This window comes from Onychostoma macrolepis, chromosome 05 (assembly GCF_012432095.1).
Source record: "Onychostoma macrolepis isolate SWU-2019 chromosome 05, ASM1243209v1, whole genome shotgun sequence".
In the NCBI taxonomy this organism is placed as follows: Eukaryota; Metazoa; Chordata; class Actinopteri; order Cypriniformes; family Cyprinidae; genus Onychostoma; species Onychostoma macrolepis.
This window is the reverse complement of record NC_081159.1, coordinates 40076826-40096390: the sequence shown is the minus strand read 5'-3', so window position 1 is coordinate 40096390 and position 19565 is coordinate 40076826. Positions and strand designations below refer to the sequence as shown.

The window sequence follows — 19565 nt, the reverse complement described above, 5'->3', positions numbered from 1 at the left end:
TATCAAAATGACAAAGAAATAGGGATTAACAGTTTATTAATAAATATTGGTGTGGACGCTTACCAAAGTGGAACTCTGATTCGGGGTATATTGAACATTACATTGCTTGTTTTACATCTGCATCACATTATTATCAGAGGTTCTTCAATGAAAGAATAAACAGTGTCAGATCAGAGGAAATTTATACATGTATTCAGTTATTATTTCACAAATGAGGCATTATTCTAACATGATCTATTAGAAAACAGTGAAAGGTGTGAAACAGCACTGTAAAACCAAGTGGCAGAATACAAGCATTCTTTATCCAGACAGGTAACAATATCTTTACAATATATAAACGATACAGGCATCATTTCGGGCAGCTCACTTCAAGATTGTGTCCTCATTAGCTGTTGGATAAAAATATTTGGAGTCAGTACAACCAACTGCTCAATCTGCAGAAGAATCACACTATTTAAATATGAAGAGAAAACCTTACCTTCTGCTAGCTGTTTAGCAATGCGTTCCTTCTCCTCTCGTACCTTCTTCTCCTCCTCTTCTATTCTCCTCTCCTCCTCTGCAATTGGTTTCAGATTATCTGGAGAACAAAGAAAAAGCTTTTAACTAAAATGCAAGGTCTTTATTAAGCATGTAAACATTCTGAAACTCTTGGCAACAGATGCAGCGGCACGTTTGGACGGAAAGTTGTTTCCACTACAGAATACAAAAAATAAATACAATATAAAAAAAAGGTAATTGCAATTTTTTAATCTCACAATTTTGACTTTTCTTTCACAATTCTGCCTTTTTCTCACTTTTGTTTTCCACCACAAAATAAAATAACTTTTTTAATCTCACATTTGACTTTTTTTACTCACAACTGCAAGTTTATAATAGCAATTCTGAAAAAAGTCAGAATTTTAAGATATAAACTAAGAATTACAAGAAAGGATGGACTGTGAGATTCTCACAATTGCCTTTATTTATTTTTACTTTATCCAGTGGTGAAAACAATCTTTCACATACCTGCCACCAGTCTTCTTTCATGCAATTAAAAAAAAAAAGAATTACACCAATATCTGTACTTCTGTCCTACAGAAACATACTGAACTAGAATTGAAAGGTTGAAATGTGTGTTAATGAACCTGTAAATATAAATCAATGTGACCTCCACAAGCCACCTGCAAATACTTGTGTGTATGTGTATGTATATATATATATACATACATATATACACACATATACAATTATTTTATTAACATATCCATAGAATGTAATTTGAAAACCAGTCAACTTGCAGGTTCTTACCATATCTGCGCTTTCCGTAAATGATACCAACGAGCAATGCAGACCACCTGGCTGTCTGAAAGACGAAATAAATCCCATTAATACCTATAATTCTGTTTTATTAACAGAAAATTAAGGAAATATCATGACTTTCAGCATGCAGGCCATGTCAACACATCACAGTCCGCTCTGACTTCTGAGAGAAACACGACAGGAGAAAGGGAAATACAGTCCTGAAGACGCCTTTCTTCGTTTAAAACGAGTCATGAACATCCAGAATAATGGATTAGTGAATACAAACCTTAATCAGCGGCGACACTTGCACTGGAGGAACCATTTTACTGGAGTTCAGGACCGCACTCCGTCTGCAGAGGTCAGAGAAACGCAACGCAAGAGCGCGACTCGAAGAAGAGCCGCTTATGAGCGCAGTGGCGCCGCGCCGCCCTCCGCAGGCCTGGAGTGCAATCACAGAGCCGGAGGAAGAGGTTTGTCTAGCATTTACTTATCTATATAAATAATGTACTATTGTAAATATACGTGCACCTAAAATGCATCAAGAGAGAGATTGTTTCTCCCAGCCAAGGTTTCTTCATCGTTTATAGGCAGTTTTTTGTCGATATTTTGTTACTCCTTCAGAAAAAGAGGTATTGTGAACATTTGACCTAACGTTAACTGAACCAAAAGGCTTGTATGGCCTCAAAGAGCAAAAACATTGGAACTGCTGGGAACAAATAAGGAATTGCCTGGTCTCTGGAGGCTAAATACAGTGTTAATTCAGTTAATTGGACACGTCATGGGAACTCAGTAAATTAGATTAATCTTCTATTTTGGTTGTCAGTCAGGTCAAGTCCATAAGGCCAGGTTAGGTAGAACATCAAAACAGTGAAGATAATACAGGATAGCATCAGTGTTATGTGGCTAAATGTGATTCTGTAACCAGATGAAAAGTAGAAAATAAAACATGATGTCCAAACATTAAAATGTAGGCTACTTTAATGCTGTAGGGTACAATTTTATCAAAGATTTGTTCATGCCAAAACTAAGCATTTAATAATGCAGGAACAGGAGATGAGGAATAACAGACTAAGTATGCACCACTTGATAATTTGGTGACACTTTATTTTGTGTCCTTAATTATGCATTTAAGTACTGTTGTAGTAATATTAATTAGCTACATGTACTTACTATATAGTTAGGATTAGGATTAGGGGTTGGTTTAGAGTTACTTGCATGTAATTATGCATAATTAATTGTTATTATAATATTAAGTGCATGTGTAACAAGGACACCTTAAAATAAAGTGTTACCAATAATTTAAGTCAGTGTTACTTATTACTTGTAATTTAATTTTTCATTTGGCACTTTTAGATAAGAGGCTTTTTAGAAGATTCAGTACATCGTAACAATGCCAACAATCGATTTCACTGATTCTATGAAACATTAGTGTCGTTAGTTTCGATGTAGCCACACTCTTTGAGTTTCTTCTTGGCTCTCAGGATGAAGTTAACCTTCCCTCTGTTCTTCATGTTGGAAGTGTATTCATGAGACTTCAGTTTGGCATAGTAATCGGAGAACTTATTGAAGAGGATGGAGATTGGAAGGCCATTCAGAATGATCCCAAAGGAAATGCAGCCAAAGGCAAATATCCGCCCCAAAAGAGTCTCCGGATACATGTCACCATAGCCTACAGTAGAGATGCTAACCTGGAACGAGAAATTAATGGTAAACTGATGAAAATTATAATTCTGTCATCATTTACCCTAACTTGTGTCTTTCCCAAACCCCTATGAGTTTCTTTCTTGCATAGAAAACCAAAAGAGAGGTTTAGCAGATGAAAGTGTATGGAGACTATGAGTGGTAAAGCACATAAAAGTAGTTTTAAAAAAAATACTTTTTCCAAGTATAATAGATATATTAGCTTTGTGTGAGAAACTTGAAAATTCACTGAAACTCTTGTTTGTCAAATGTGACCCTGGACCACAAAACCAGTCTTAAGTCGCTGGGGTATATTTGTAGCAATAGCCAAAAATACACTGTATGGGTCAAAATTATAGATTTTTCTTTTATGCCAAAAATCATTAGGATATTAAGTAAAGATCATGTTCCATGAAGATATTTTGTAAATTTCCTACTGTAAATATATAAAAACTTAATTTTTGATTAGTAATATGCATTGCTAAGAACTTCATTTGGACAACTTTAAAGGCGATTTTCTCAATATTTAGATTTTTTTTGCACCCTCAGATTCCAGATTTTCAAATAGTTGTATTTCAGCCAAATATTGTCTGATCCTAACAAACCATACATCAGCAGAAAGTTTATTTATTCAGCTTTCAGATGATGTATAAATCTCAATTTCAAAAAATTGACACTTAAGACTGGTTTTGTGGTCCAGGTTCACAAATATGTCACCATTCACTTTCATTGTTATGGAAAAGAGCAGCTTGGACATTGTGCTATAGAGTGCAACAGTTCCCATTTACTCTTTTTAGTGGTCTTGAAAGTATTTTTTCATTAATTCCTCCCATAGGGATTTATAGACATGTATCAGAACATTGCAAACTTTGATTTGAAGCAAAGAAGTATTTGAAAATTGGACCCACACACAAAATTACAAAACTGTGTACTTAACTGCTTTAATGAGGGAAAGAACTATAATCCCAGGAAGCATTGCAAATGATATAATCAAACAATCGATTGGGAAAAATCATGCGATTTACTGAGTATATATTTAAACAATGTATTTTATATTTATAGCAAAATATGCATATTATGCATACAAATATTTAAATAATTTTAGAGTGTAGGGATAGTGACTTAATTGCATCAATTGCAGTCCTTCATGCAAGCGGGCAGTTCTTTTGATTGCTAGAGATTTCTCTGCAGAATTATGGGTAATGTAGTTTTTACCGGGAATTCTGCTAAATCTGATTATTAAAAAACAATGGCTTCAGAAAAAGCATATACCATCCATTAACAACCTTGTAGCTCACAGTGAGTCTGTCTTAAATGTTCAAAATCATTCAAAATCAATTTCCGTATCTATCTTATTTTTCCCGTAAGAGCAGCCGTGGCCATTTGTAAATTTTATGGGTCTGGCTTCCGGTGTTATCCACGTCCACCTATTTTTAGCTGTACAAAACAGCTCGTTTTGCTGCTTGATATTGCAAATTGGTGTTTCTTACCGTATTATTTTAATGTATTACCTTAATTATGAACACACTGGTTTATAGTGCAGACAGTTTTACAGTTTACTCCACGTTGTAATTCTTCTCATTATTTCCCTAAAGAACCGGAAGTCTCGCCCATAGGCTGATTTCTGTGTTGAAGAATAAGGTGGATAGAGCAAATTAATGGAATTTTACTTTCAGAACCTGACTGTTGCATTCTATAAATATCTCATTTTGTGTGTTCTACAGAAAAAAGAAAGTAATACTGGTTTTGAAAGACATGAGGGTGAGTAATTCAACTATATTCAACATCAGCTATATCATGATTAATAGAAATAATGTTTACTTACAGATGCCCACCACCAAGAATGTGGAATACTGGTGAACTTGGTTTGAGGGACGTCGTGTTCAACGGTATAAACCATGGCGGAGAATGTGAAGATCCCCATGGCAATAAAGAGGAAGAGACATCCCACCTGATGGTAGCACTGCCTCAACGTGAAGCCAAACGCTCTGAGCCCCGTCGAGTGACGCGCCAGTTTCAGAACACGAAAAATACGCATGAGTCGCATGATTCGTAACACTTGTCCCACCTTGCTCACCTGACCAACAGTCTCCATGTCAGTGGTTTGTGTCCCAGAATTGAAGGTCTCAAAGCCTTCGAGCATGAACTGGAGAAACTGCGGTAGGATGGCCATGAGGTCAACCGTGTTCAGCATGCTCTTAACGAAGCAACCGATATCTGGCGTTGAAACCAGACGCAGCAGGTACTCAGCGGTGAAGAAAGTTATGCACACTGTCTCTATGAACTCTCCAAATGTCTTTCCACTAAACTCATTAGATGCCATGTTCTCCATTTCTTCTACCGTAGTCAAAGTCATTGTAACCAGCGACACCAGCACAAACATACTCGAGGCGGCCGCCATTAGTTTCGCCAGTACTGAGGAGAACGGTTTCTCCATGAAGTTCCAAAGCGAGCGTCTCGTCTCGCCGAAGAACATGTCTTTGAACGCCTCCTCGTTTTCTACGACGTCCACCTCCGCCTCCAGTTCCTTCTGGATCTTGAGCTGTTCGCACAGCTCGTCGTGTTTCTCCTCGAGAAGGATCCGACAGCACCGTTGCGAGTATTTGATCCGAACGCCCCAATAATTGATCTCCTCCAAGAAGTTCCTCGGACAAAGCTCGTCCTTGATCCACAGCACGCCGGTTCTGTAAAAGTTGAAGATGCTGTTGAAGACGTCTGGATCTCGGTCGAAGAAATACTCATTGTCCTTCACCACATAGTCATCACAGAGGTTCAGCTTCATGTTGAGGTCTGTATAGGTGGCTAAACGGCCGATTCTGCTCTGTGGGTATCTTGCTGCCATTTTGTAGGTGATGCGGTAGGACTTTCCACCAACGTTGAGGTTGAGCATGCAATTCCTGCTGGGTGAGGCGCTTGTAAACCACATTGTTGGTTCCGAATGCTTCTCAACCTCCTCATCTTCACCAAAAATGTCATAGATACCCGTCTGTAGTTCGCTTAGAGAGCTCCAATGTTTCAGCAAACACTGCTTAGCAAACGGAATCGCGTCGTCTGTTGACTCTGAGGTTGCTAGTTTGCAGTTGGGAAAGAGGCTCTGTCTCCTGTTTCTCTGAAAGTTGAACATCCTTTCAGTCCTCAGCTATCCTCCTCGAGGAGGATAGCTAGTGTACCGTGTGCCTGTAAATCTCAGTGCTTTACTGAGGTTGAATCTACCCTATTTAAGTATAAAGAGGCAAGCAGGAGGCAGCGCCAGAGCTCTAATGCTCTCTAGAAGGAGCTAAGAGTTCAACTTAAATGCCATTATCCTTTAAGCTTTTGCTTGATAGTGACATCTGCTTTGAGTTTTTGAAATGGCACGCTTGCCATGTGTCAATGAATGAATGCTCTTACCAAGTTGCGGATGAGTTTAAGACCCCCTTCAACACCCAAATGCTTATTCATAAAGTCATTCTAAACTAGAGGCTCTTTAGCTACAGTAGTTAGAGATGGGGCACCGTATTTACTAGAGGATAATGATAGTAACATTTAAACAAGCAGCCAAACAGACGTAGGAATTAGCGGACGTGAAGGAATTCATGAATGAAACTAAGAAACTAGGTATTTTCTACATAAACGTAGTTTGGAAAATTAAGAGATTTTATGTTTGATCAAAAATACAGTTAAACAGTAATATTCTGAAATATTATTACAATAAATTCAAATAACTGTTTTCTATTTAAATACATTTAAATAAATAACATATTCCTGTGATGCAAAGCTGAATTGTTAGCGTGATTACTCCAGTCTTTAGTGCCACATGATCCTTCAGAAATCAATAACAGGCATTATTAATAATTTAGCACCACTTATCAAATCATATATATATATAAATATATCATATATATTTCTTTGAATAATGTATGCAGTGTGTTTATCTGCCTTCAAAATCAAAACTAATTCAAATGGACATGAATCAAGCTTTGCAAACAATGGAAAGAGCAAGACAGACAATGCCGGACAAGGTCACTTAAGGTAACCGGGTCATTGAGACCTTTAAGTTAAAACCCGATCTTATGAAAAACGTACCTATTTTATGTTTTGGTATGAATTTGTAATGTGATTCGTATGGAAACGTAGCATTTTTAGAAAAAATTAAGCATGAAAGTCCACCCTTAACCCCACCCCTAAATTTATACAAATTAGCCAGTAATTCACCAAAATTGTAATGAATAGAGTGTGTTGCTATTACAGAGGTAATTATTCCTGTTAAATTTGTAGGTGGTATATTTGGCATGTGCTTCTTACAGTGCTATGGTGTTTATGCAACACTTATCTATTGAAATTTTTTTAAAAAGAACGAAAGAATAAATATTGTTTATTAAGATATTTGCCATCATCTACATCTGTAGGCCACTGTTAGATTATCACTTCTTTAGGAATTCTTCTGCTCTATTTTTATATAATTTTATTATATGTTTTATGTGTATTATATCTCTTTATATCACAAAACAGTTTTTTCCCACATAAAAGCAGCACAGGATGCAAGACAGAATCGATACACTAAATAATCCAAACGCTAGTGCCATCAAACACGTCCAGATCTCATCTGAGAAAAAAAAATCAAACTGAGCATGTTTTACAACATCAAGTTCATAAGCAGTACTTAACAAATCATGCTTTCAGATGTAACATGAATATACTTATACTGTACATGCTCAGTGGTTTACAGACTCTTAAGGGGAGACACTGCAGGCAAAAACACTGTTTTTTCATGCATCTGTCAATTTTGAGATTTTGGGCTTTTTGGTTTTTCATAAAGTGTTTTTTCAGACTAGTAGAACGAAAACATCCAAAAGACACTGTTAAGTGTTTCTTTTATAGCACATTATCTATTTGTGTCAATAGATTTCAATTACAATACATATTTTTAAAGGCCGTTTTCTCAAAATGAGTTTTTTCTCCTACACATAAATCTCCACTTCAGTAGCACTTACACACACCAAACATTTTTATTCCTGTCTATATCCTGAAGGTTTTTACAGAGGGATTTGTTCATATATAATTTACTTGATTATATACAACATTTTAATCCCCCCAAAATTGTCAAAATATAGTGTTTTCTGTCTGTTCTAAGTATTTTCTGAATTATGGAGTGACAAAATGAGATACCCAAAATTCCCTCTGTAAAAACTTTTGACTGTAATATGTCAAAAAAATTAAACAAGAATTTTGAAACTGACTTCATCCAGTGTTTAGATTTTTGTACTAGAAATGTATGCAAATTAGTGCATATTTCATTAAATAATGCCTCATTTGCATATTTAAACCTAATATTTTAGAAAACTTGTAATACAAAAATTTTTTGCAATTATCAATGTAATCAACTAGGTAAGTAAGGCGATAACTATTAGTAAAAAAATGTACTCTATTCACCTGCAGTGTCTCGCCTTAAAGGTTTAAACTCACAGTAGATCAGATTAAGAAATAATTTAGGGAAAGACAATGGGCAAGTTTTTAATCTTAGCGGGGCAGATGCTGCACCGTCTGTCATTGTGATCAGTTCAAGACCCCCAAAATCGGCCGGTTTGGCAGTTAAATAACAGATTTAGTCACCAAATGTTATTTGCAATGCACCTTATTTTATATAAAAGGATCAAATATATATAATCTATACAAATCTAATCCTACTATAAAAGGTGGATCTAGGACAGAATGGTTTAGTGTAATGGGCTAGTTATGCTTTTGTTTATAACTGCTGTTACAAAAATATGATGTAATGGAATTTAAATTGGGAGGAATTTACAAAATAAATGAAAAACACAATTATACAAAATAGTAATAATAATTTAGGTTTTAAACTAGAAGCCTTATGACAACTTTCTTCATATTTTCGTTTCTATAGGACTACACATTATCCTGTACATTTCAGTTTACATGAACTATTTTATAAAATATATATTTCAATATAAATATTTTATAAAATATATATAGAAATTTTATAAAATATATATATTTATATATTTTATTTTACTTATAGCCTAATATATTTTCTTTCTTTTTGTAATTCAATGAAATAGCTCGAGAACCCCCGAACACTAATGTGAATGAAAGACTTTTAAATAAAGTTTTCTAGCGTTTAAGTGAAGCATGGCTGCTACACAAGTTGGATGTGAGCATTACGTTCGCAGCTGTTTGTTAAAAGTGAGCGACATTTAAATACATATAGACTTTGTGTTTCGCAAATGCTTGCCGCTGTCAAATAGTTAGCGTGATTATTTTGGTAAATGCTTGCTTGGTCGCACGGGAACGTGTAATTGAAGCAATTCTAATTAGCATACTAGCTAACTGTAGGGAATGTACATCACTGAAGGCCTATTGACAGCTTTTTATGTTTAATATAGGATTATTTTAGGAACTAAAATCTAATTATTGTGGACTTTAAAGGTAACAAATTCAATATGTTAGTTTAGACTCGTTGCTCTGCTCGTTAGGGGCAAAGAAATAGACAGTTTAGGGTTTTGTTATGGTTTTGTTCCTTGGCATATTGATGTCAGTGATGTTCTTGCTTCAACATGGAAGCACTTGCAGTGTGCAATACAGTGGAGCTACTAACTGGACTATTGCATGTGCAGTTGTGCATTGATCTGCAGTGATAATGTGTTTGTGGTCTGTCTCTCTCTTTAGGCGCCCTGCTGTGGGAAGTTTTATGTTTGCAGACTCTGTCATGATGGTGAAGAGAACCATCAAATGGACCGATTTAAGGTCCGAGAGGTCAAATGTGCAGCATGCAATACTATTCAAGAGGTAAAGTCATATATAAGCTATTTAAGTTCTAAATATGTAGACTTTGAATGAATCCCACATAACCTGTAATATTACAGTAGTATTTTTGGGTGATAATAAGTAATAACAAAAACAAATGCATTGTGATATGTATTTCCAAGAACAAATTACCCAAATTTTCATAAGCCCTTACAATAATGTAATAATAATAATCTTATACATATATAATAATTATTTATACATCATGATTGTATTTGTTGTAAAAATAAAATCATGGGTCATTAAAGTGCATTAAAATGCAAATATAGGTATTTTCTTAATGTAGAATAAAAAAAAATTCTGTACTTTTCAGCTCTGGTAACATTTAAAGCTCTTGTGCATTCTGTGTTCTTCAGGCTCAACAGATGTGTAAAGAATGTGAAGTGAAGTTTGGGGAGTATTACTGTGACATTTGCCATCTCTTTGATAAAGACAAAAAGCAGTACCACTGCCAGCCCTGCGGGATATGCAGGTTGGCATTACATTAACGTTTATTCATTTAGCACACGCTTTCATGCAAAACAACGTACAAATTAGAAGGGTCTTCATTATTGAACCGAAGCAAAGCAATGCATTTGTAATTTTTTTTAGTAAGATTCTCATTGACCTCCTCTGTTACCTTTAGAATTGGCCCAAGAGAGAAATACTTCCATTGTACAAAGTGCAATCTATGTTTAGCCACTGATCTTAAAGATAATCACAAGGTATGAAAAGTGTTCTCCTGATACTTGAAAGTTACTTGCTCATTTTGTTGTCAGCAGTGAAATATTAATCAGTGCTTGCTGTTTCAGTGTGTTGAGAATGTCTCCAGGCAGAACTGCCCTGTATGTATGGAGGACATCCACACGTCCAGAATAGGGGCTCATGTGCTCCCCTGCGGTCATCTGCTACACAAGTGAGTGTTCGATTGTGCTAGAAATAACACACTAGTTGTATCCACTACTGGTTAACCGTTTGGATGCACTTGTCTAAATTTATTTGACTATCATTATATGACAAGTTTGGGTTTTTGTGAGACTTAAAAGTCTTAATTCCCCTTTCACAAATTAAGGCCTTAAAAAGGTCTTAAATCAAAGCTGAAATTCCTAAATTCCTAGTCATTGCATGCGTATGTTATATTTTTCTCTCTCTTTTTTCCCAAATACAAACATCTAAACATCCTTAAATCAAGATTAATTTACTTGATATGCAAAATGAAGATTTATAGTCTTGAAAACTTAAACAAAATGAAGTGAGTTTATGCTTAAAACATGAACAAATGCCTGTCAGTGATTTAAAAAGTCATGATGGATTCTTCAAAGTCACAAAATGATATATTAGCAAAAAAATGTATATTAAAAATGCTGAAATCCTATGTTTAAGATCATAGCGTGTGAATCATCTGGTGCCCTGACCCATGTGTTATCAAATGAATGTGATTAAATGGAGAAACGCTTTCTTTTTTGCTTGCAGAACATGCTTTGAGGACATGTTCAGAACTGGGTAAGGAGTGGTGTTTTTTTGTCTACTGCATTGTTTTCTAATGACATGTTGCTAATTCTGCATGGATTCAAACTGACATTTCCATTAACTTAAGAAGTGTCACACTTCCTCATCTGATATACAGTACCGGCCCCTCTGACCTGTGTTTACATGGTTTGATCCTCACGACACTCCATGAACCTGACTAATGCTTATACGATAATGTTGTAAAGTAGGGCTGCAACAACGAATCGATAAAAATCGATTACTAAAAGCGTTGGCAACGAATTTCATAATCGATTCGTTGTGTCGCGCGACGCGGAGACGTTTGATTATTAAAAAAAACAAAAAACTTTAGTTGAGCGTGGAGCGGAGTGAACACACTCGGTCTCTCTCGCGCACGGATGGTAGCAGAGTTTGGCGCCTCATAAATAAAAAAAAAAAACGAGCGGAGGTAGAGGAAAGATACATGGCGGAGGCAGAGAAATCCGTGCGACCCAAGTCATCCGAGGTGTGGGAGCAGGGGCGGCGTTTGCGTATGGCAGTTGCCATACCCTAGCCCAGTCAGGTGCTGTGAAAAATTATCCAAACTTGAGTCGCTTATAATTCGTTTTTATTATTTTAAATCAGAGAGTTTTAAAAATAGTAAACCAATGATAAGCATTAAAATAACTTGTCAGTAAAACTTCGTAACGCCATTGGATCATCGAGCTCTCAGCGAGACCTCGTAACTTCACCCGCCTCCGTTCAGATTGACGCGCGCGCACAGCCTGGAGGAGATGAGATCTCTGCTTTTCGCAATGCAAGGGTGAATAAATAATTGGTGTTTGAATAGTACAGCGTTTTCTTTACTCAAACACTATGTCAGTAAAGGATAATGTTTTTGTGTGTTTGAAGAGTGGAGAAGAATTAGTTATTTGCTGTCTATATACGTTTTAAATATCCTGTGCATTATGTGCATAAGCGCTTAATTTGAGATTTTGGCCAAGTGTATTAAACAACAAGAAAAACTAAGCGCCCATATAGCTACAATCAAAGTTATATAACCTGTAAAAGTTGATGAAAGCATAATGCACTTAATGCACTTATGCACTGCATAACAGTTACAGCCGTTCTAATGACAGACAAAACACTCCATCTCCGTCATTCTCTGGTCAAAAACATTATTAACTCCATTTGAGCTTGATTTTCATATAATGTTAAGTGCAAGTGTCTGATACAATACCAACGCTAACGACGCAGTGTTGTTAAATTATTTAATTTTTGCACCCCAAAAAGTCTATATATTTGGCAGATGTAAAGCATACATGTGTATGTTTTTGTGTTAGTCCATTTTATTTTATTTTATTTTATTATTATTATAACAGCTCAGGGATGTTCAAGGAGCAACATGTTGGTGCACTTTCTAAAGATTTTAGTTCTGTTTTTGAATAAAGGGTTGGAAATGAATGCTTTTCTTTTTTCCTTTTTTTAAAATCCGATTCATCGATTAATCGAAAAAATAATCGACAGATTAATCGATTATTAAAATAATCGTTAGTTGCAGCCCTATTGTAAAGTTGAGAGACGAGTTTATATGTCTGTCCCGCAGTGCTTACCGCTGTCCTCTGTGTATGCATTCGGCCTTCAACATGAAGGAGTTCTGGGAAGAGAGAGATAAGGAAATTGCCCAGACTCCCATGCCCACAGAGTACCAGGACACTAGAGTCAGGGTAAGAGAGCCGTCATTTACATGTATTCCTTTAGCAGACATTTTATCTAAATGAGCATACAAATGAGGAGCAAGTGAATGTTCGTTTATGAGTGTGTAAGAATCATATCCTGCAGTTGTAAAATGCTGAAGGTTCAGCTCAGATGTCTACTTTGGTCATTATGCTGTGAAGCTCAGAGTGATTATTTTAGCTTACAGCATGTGGCTGCAGTAGTTTAGGTTGTTTTTTCTGCCATTTATAAGGTGAATCTCTTGCTTTCATATTTCTCCCTTAATAACAAATTTGTCCATTCTGATGCTTAATTTTACCGAAATAATGACTATTTGAATTGAATTCTGCCAAAGTGCGCACTTGTAATTTTAATTGTATTTGGCTGTACTATTTTAATTTAAATTTATTTATTTTTTTCCGTATGTGTTTTTATGTTCACAGATCATATGCAATGACTGCCAGGCTCGCTCCACTGTCTCCTTCCACGTGTTGGGCATGAAATGCAGCTCCTGTGGCTCTTATAACACTGCGCAGGACGGCGGGCTGATCGCGGCCCCTCCTGTAGACGCACGACAGCCTGCAGAGCAGACACTCGAAGAAGAGCCCAACACAGAGCACCACGAGTGACGTTTAGGCTCAGAAATCATCTCTCAGTTAAGCTTTTATAAACTGATATATAGAATACAAGCGCTCCTCCTTTACTGCTCCTCTCTCAAGTCTGTAGAACTGCTCTTATTTTTCTTGCTTGATTAAAAACGATAAGAACATATTTAAGGCTTCTTTAATTCTACTATTCCACTTGCATTTTGTCATAAAGAATGTTAAAGGTAATCCTGTGCAAAGAGGATAAACCTATCTGCTTTTGTTGACCAAATCCTCAATATCTGTCAAAAACATTTTTGGTTTATATTAAGGAAAATTATCCTTAATATAATGTATCAACATGGGCTCTGATATTCATTCAGGGACAGTGGATATCATTTACAAACCTTTGTTAATTTTAAAATTATTTAATGCTATTTATTGATTAATGCTGGACAACAAGGAAACATTGTGGTACAGAAATAAAATGATCAGATTGCATCACATTCTTATTTTCTCTGTTTCTCTGAGCTTTTCTTCTAGAAAAGAATCTCGTCCTTCGGAAAATATTCTTTTTTCATGTTTTAATAGACTCATTGAGTATGATGTATTGATGATATTTCTAAGACCTTCTGTCGCACCTTGCTTTGAAATACAGTGGTGGCAAAACTTAATTACCTCCTGCGGGGTTCAAACCAGACACAATTCAGTCACCACACCAATCATTAACCATTAGATTGCACCACCCTGATATGATACACCTATAAGAACATCTGCAGTTATGGGTTATTTGTGACCTCCACATGTTTAGTCTTGTGTTTTGCAGACCGAAGTTAATGGTGAGGTCACCATCGCTGAAAGGGCTGTGAAATACAAGTTCATGCAGCTTTAGGTCACATGAGACACTGCTTTTCTCATCTCTGTGTTAGAGATGACAAACTTCATTTGAACCATTGACTTAGGAGTATGATGGTCTTTTTCACACAAATTATATGAATTATATATCCATATTAAATTTCAATGGAGATCTTGAGTCATGGGATACCTCGGGATTTTCCTTTGGTAGTAACAGTTTTATGAGTGACAGTTGCTCTCTGGTCTTATTTTTAACATAAGAGCGCAAGTGGCCACTTGTAACTTGAATGTGCACGGCTTCCGTTGTCTTCCACTTCCATTTATTATTTCGTCCCACTTTCAGTGTGTTTGGCTTCCCATACTTTTAAAAGTGTGCTAGACAGTTGCGCTCGTATTTAGCATCTTTTTTGCGCTTGACACGGCATACTAAATTTGCAGTACTAAAATTACATTAAATTCAACTTTTAAAAAACACATCAGGAGACCTTGCATTCAACGCAAAATGTGTTCTGTGTAAATGTTGAGTGTCTAAAGACTTGTTCACAGTAAGCATTTTTACAATGCCGCGTATTGCATTCCACTGAACTACTGTTTTTCTTAAAATGACCGCTGTGCTTGTGCCTCGCACATTGAGCGCCACGTTTTTTAAATGTCGCGTTTTTGACGATCCTCAAAACAGTTACATGTAGCCATCTTCAGCTACAGGAATTAGCCTACGTCAGTAACACATGTAACCAGAAACTTGATGATAACTTGAAATATAAGGATTATATAAAGATCAACTGAATTAAAATTAAAAAGGGGGAAGTTTATTTCAGCTAAATTGCACGATGCAACATTTTTCATTTTTGCTTAAAATAAAACTATAAAAAAATAACTAAAACTAATAAAAATGAGAAAAACAACAAATAACGTGTTAATTTAAATATAAAAATTTAATTCAAATTATTAAAAAATATAATGGTATGTTAATGATACTAAGGGTCATTGTCAAAATGTGGCAGCAAACCCCATATATAAAAGACATAATTCTATGTTTTATTAATATGAAATGAATCGACTCTATATTATTTTGCATGTTTTTATTACTTTTTGAATTTGCAAAGTTCCTGAAAAACTTGTCTACTACAAGCATCAGGATGCCTAATTGTCATTTGCTTAATATAACCATTTCATATTTCTTAAGAAATACCTTTTCATCTAATAACGATAATCAAAAATGTAAATAAAAAGACAAATGCAATAGCTCAGTTATATTCTGTATTTCTGCGGATAATTCAAATCAACTGAAAAATGCTACTGAAGAACAGTAAAGATGATACAAGGTTGGTCAACCTCTTACCAAGGTAACCCTGCCACAAACACCATCACATTTTTGAGAATAGACAAGCCTAGTAAATATTCAGCACACTGGCAAATTACATGTTATCTCCTCTGGCAGGTTTTGGCACAGGACTGGTGAGCGGGAACATGTAACATCGTTCTGGACTGGTGACATCTGGTCCACCAGAAACTGGCACAGCTGGATCAAGAGGAACAAAGCTTATATTCAAGTCGAACTCCACAACCTCTTGTACTGTGAGGGAAGGGTCCATTGTGGTCTGCGGAAGGCCTGGTTGTGCGGTAGGGTTGTTGGTTTGGTGCGGACTGTCTGGTCCCAGGGTGTTCAGCTCGATGGGTTGTAATGTTGTTTTCGGTACAGTGACTTCCTCAGAAGAGCTCGACTCGTTTGATTCAGAGGATTCAGAACTGGATGTTGTTAACTGGTGATACAGGCTGACCTGTCAGAGGGTTATAAATAGATAATCAACAGGTTCCAAATGCAAAATAAAATTAATTTGTAACGCACTTAGTGAATAATAGTGCAGCAAAGTGCTGTAAAGTCAGATGAAGACAAAATATCATTAAAAAATGTAAATAAAACCTCCAAATGCATTGTCATTATAAAGTAGCAAAGGCTTTATTAAATACATCTTTAGATGGGTTTTAAACATGTTTACAGTGGTAGATAGATGACCACTGGTAATCCATGTAACACATCTAATGATAAACTTTAGATAGATTTAGAAGGTGCTGATTCAAAGTGTTTTACACGGGCACAATAAATAGAATAAAGTTTGGATTAACAATAAAAGAAACAGAAATTAAGGATCTCTTTATAAATATGGTAACCCTTAACAATAAGGTTCATTACTTAATATTAGTTAACATGAACTAAGAATGAACAATACTTCTACAGCATTTATTAATCTTAGTTAATTCTAATTTCAGCCTTTACTAATGCACTGTTAAAATCACAAGTTGTGTTTGTTAACATTAATGCACTGTGAGCTAAATGAATGATTGTATTTTTATTAACTAACATTAACAAAGATGAAAAAATACTGTAATAAATGTATTGTTCATTGTTTGTTCATGTTAGTTAATACATTAATGTTAATAAATGACACCTTATTGTAAAGTGTTACCAATAGTATTTATAACCTAGTTCACTTAAGTAACCGTGCTTAATTTGAGAATGCATAGTCTGAATGTAAATATTAAAATATATAATATTCTTACCGGTTTAGAAACTGTGAATGACACTAAAAATATTCCAAACAGTGCTAGTCCAAAACCATCCATCTTTTATTAAATGTCTCTTCCTGTTAGAAAATTAAAATTGTTAATCTTAATAAAAACAATCAATAATCGGCAATAAGATTACTAGTTAACAAAAAAAAAAAAATCACATGCGTAAAATCATATATGCTCTGGATATGAAAGTATAAATTGGTAAAATATTACCCTGCTTTTTCAAACTCCACGGAAAAATGCAAGAATATTCCAAGTTCGTTAGTCTTGCGCTGAAAGTAGAACAGGACTGTGCATATTTATATACGATTTAATTATAAAGTTTACGTTTGGTGTCAAATCTTTGATATGTTTATGTTCCTTTTCTCTGTAATTTCACAAATGGGTTACAGTTCTAGACGGAAGCCAGACCTACACTGAGGAGATCATATGATTACCAAAAAACTGACTAGTTAATTCCAGTAAACATGTTTTGTTTCAAGAAATTTAACCACGATGTGGTTGGCTGCGCTTAATTGAAAGCACACCCAGGGGCTCAACCTATCGTTTGTTTTGAATCTAGTCATTGTGAACTCTTATGGGGAAGATTAATTAATCTAAAACCCTCAAATGTTTTTATAACAAAACACATTTATCATCACAGTGGTGAAAACATGATCAGACCAGCCACAGCATGACGGAAACAGCCTACAGCAGAGATTCCAGTCAGAAGACAAAAACACAGCAGGAAACCAGTCAAATCTTTATTTTTAAATCAACACAAAGCACACAAACTGGAAACTGGAGATACTTTAAAGGTATGGTCAGGGCCGTCCTTTGGGCGGTACAACTGGTGCGATCGCCCCGGGCCCCATGCGTTGAGAGGGCCCCAAGACCGTGATCACAAACAGGCCGAGGGGGCCCCGCTCCCTAACTCGCACTGGGCCCCGTGTCAGCCAAGGACGGCCCTGAGTATAGTCCACCCAAAAATGAGTAATTTGTCCATTTACTGACCCTCAAGTCACTCCAAACCTCTATGATTTCTTTCTGAAAAATAATAAAGATACTTGAGGTGCAAACACTGGACCCCACTGACTTCCTTTTTGTGCGTGTGTTCTGCAGAAAGTCAAACAAGTTTGGAACTATATGATGGAGTAAATTAGATTTTTTTTGGGTGAACTATCCCTTTAAATGTCATGTTTCTCAAAGTCTTCAAAAGAATTTTAATACAGTGCACTAATTATATGGACTTTATGGTGCTTTTGTTATTTGTTGAATTTGATCACTATGTGGTTTCATTGCATAAAAAAAAAAAAGTAACCGTTCACACAAGGGTGAGTAATTTGTTTAAAATTTCATCTTGTTTGGTAAACCATCCGACAGTTTCAAAGTAACTGATTAGAAATAAATGCATCACAGTTTACGGTCAAAGACCTGTTCACACCAGGAACATTAACTTCATTCAGACTATTTTCCCTTGCAGTTCAGAGAGGTGGGGGGTGGGAGTAAGATTTGCAACAAACCTTATTGTAAAGTGTTACCAATAGTATTTATAACCTAGTTCACTTAAGTAACCGTGCTTAATTTGAGAATGCATAGTCTGAATGTAAATATTAAAATATATAATATTCTTACTGGTTTAGAAACTGTGAATGACACTAAAAATATTCCAAACAGTGCTAGTCCAAAACCATCTTTTATTAAATGTCTCTTCCTGTTAGAAAATTAAAATTGTTAATCTTAATAAAAACAATCAATAATCGGCAATAAGATTACTAGTTAACATTATTTAAAAAAAAAAAATCACGTGTAAAATCATATATGCTCTGGATATGAAATATTTATATCTCAACAAATCGGACTTTTTTCTTGGAGTTGCACGTTTACATCTTACAGTTCTTAGAAAAAGTCAGAACTGTGAGGTATAAATAATTGCAATTATTTAAATTCGGTAGCAGAAATGGGCTTCTTTGTACCAGAGCAAGTGGACCTTTTTTTGTTTTCAAAAATTCACAAACATTTTGTTAATGTGACCACACATTTAGGACAGTTATTAAAATTTTGTAATTAAGATTATAGTAATCGTCCCTGCTGTAAATTGGCCTTAAAGGTCATGAAGTTTTATTTAAGTCGCCTTTTACAGTGAGATTTGCCAAATGCCAATGTCCTTAATCTTTCTGTCAGATTCAGTGACCCTTTGTGTGTCCAGAGCTTTTGGCCCATGGGTATTTTGAATGGGATTGTGTGTTATTTGGCTGTCCTCAGATGCGGGGGGAGGAAAACGGCGAAGGCTGGCTGAAGATCATTGGACTGACCAGGTGAAAAAGGTTGGTCTCCACCCATCGAGCTCCACTCCTTGGGGACAACATGTGAAAACTGGTAGTTGATCATTGTTTAAATAGTCTTCTCTGGGTGCAGGGCAGAGGTCACCACCAAACAGCACTGGATGCACCATTGATGTTGTCCAGCGTTGCAGGGAGGTCACAGCAGGCCTGGGAATGCAAGGTCTGGTGTGATCACGAATGTAAATTTCAGGAGTGAAATCATTGTTAAGGCCAGGCTGATGGAAGGGAACAAACAGATAAAAATGCCATATAACCAAAACCCAGCTGACGTCTGCATCTTTCTCTCTGGATCATACGAGAGAGA

At 35.8% G+C, this 19565-nt stretch overlaps 2 protein-coding genes and 2 long non-coding RNA genes across 7 annotated transcripts; 2 read left to right on the top strand and 2 right to left on the bottom strand.

Moving 5' to 3' along the window:
* Positions 1-19: 19 nt before the first annotated feature.
* Positions 20-1652, bottom strand: LOC131541086 (uncharacterized). Its single transcript, XR_009271396.1, has 4 exons — positions 1568-1652; positions 1288-1342; positions 479-577; positions 20-389 (listed from the first exon to the last, which is right to left on the bottom strand). It is a non-coding gene; the product is annotated as an uncharacterized LOC131541086 (long non-coding RNA).
* On the top strand, positions 1626-14014 carry rchy1 (ring finger and CHY zinc finger domain containing 1). 4 transcript variants are annotated; one of them, XM_058776590.1, is made up of 8 exons: positions 1626-1751; positions 9625-9744; positions 10119-10234; positions 10388-10466; positions 10554-10657; positions 11215-11244; positions 12815-12935; positions 13368-14014. In XM_058776590.1, the coding sequence occupies exons 1-8, from the start codon at positions 1686-1688 to the stop codon at positions 13551-13553; spliced, it is 822 nt and encodes a 273-aa protein (XP_058632573.1). In that variant the 5' UTR covers positions 1626-1685; the 3' UTR covers positions 13554-14014. The 4 variants fall into 4 exon arrangements, with proteins under 4 accessions (XP_058632573.1, XP_058632576.1, XP_058632574.1 ...); XM_058776591.1 differs by lacking the exon at positions 1626-1751 and adding an exon at positions 9037-9141; XM_058776593.1 differs by lacking the exons at positions 10119-10234; positions 10388-10466.
* LOC131541087 (uncharacterized) lies at positions 1764-4925 on the top strand. The gene is made up of 3 exons (XR_009271397.1): positions 1764-1910; positions 2801-2988; positions 4789-4925. It is a non-coding gene; the product is annotated as an uncharacterized LOC131541087 (long non-coding RNA).
* On the bottom strand, positions 2302-6699 carry kcnv2b (potassium channel, subfamily V, member 2b). The gene is made up of 2 exons (XM_058776589.1): positions 4787-6699; positions 2302-2969 (listed from the first exon to the last, which is right to left on the bottom strand). Exons 1-2 carry the CDS (start codon positions 6083-6085, stop codon positions 2697-2699), a joined length of 1572 nt encoding a protein of 523 aa, XP_058632572.1. The 5' UTR covers positions 6086-6699; the 3' UTR covers positions 2302-2696.
* Positions 14015-19565: the final 5551 nt, after the last annotated feature.

Coding starts and splice junctions, on each gene's coding strand:
- kcnv2b (XM_058776589.1), bottom strand. CDS start 6,085: ATGTTCAACTTTCAGAGAAACAGGAGACAGAGCCTCTTTCCCAACTGC. Junction 2,970..4,786: donor ATTCTTGGTGGTGGGCATCT/GTAAGTAAACAT, acceptor TTCTCGTTCCAG/GTTAGCATCTCTACTGTAGG.
- rchy1 (XM_058776590.1), top strand. CDS start 1,686: ATGAGCGCAGTGGCGCCGCGCCGCCCTCCGCAGGCCTGGAGTGCAATC. Junction 9,745..10,118: donor CATGCAATACTATTCAAGAG/GTAAAGTCATAT, acceptor TGTGTTCTTCAG/GCTCAACAGATGTGTAAAGA. Junction 10,467..10,553: donor ATCTTAAAGATAATCACAAG/GTATGAAAAGTG, acceptor TTGCTGTTTCAG/TGTGTTGAGAATGTCTCCAG.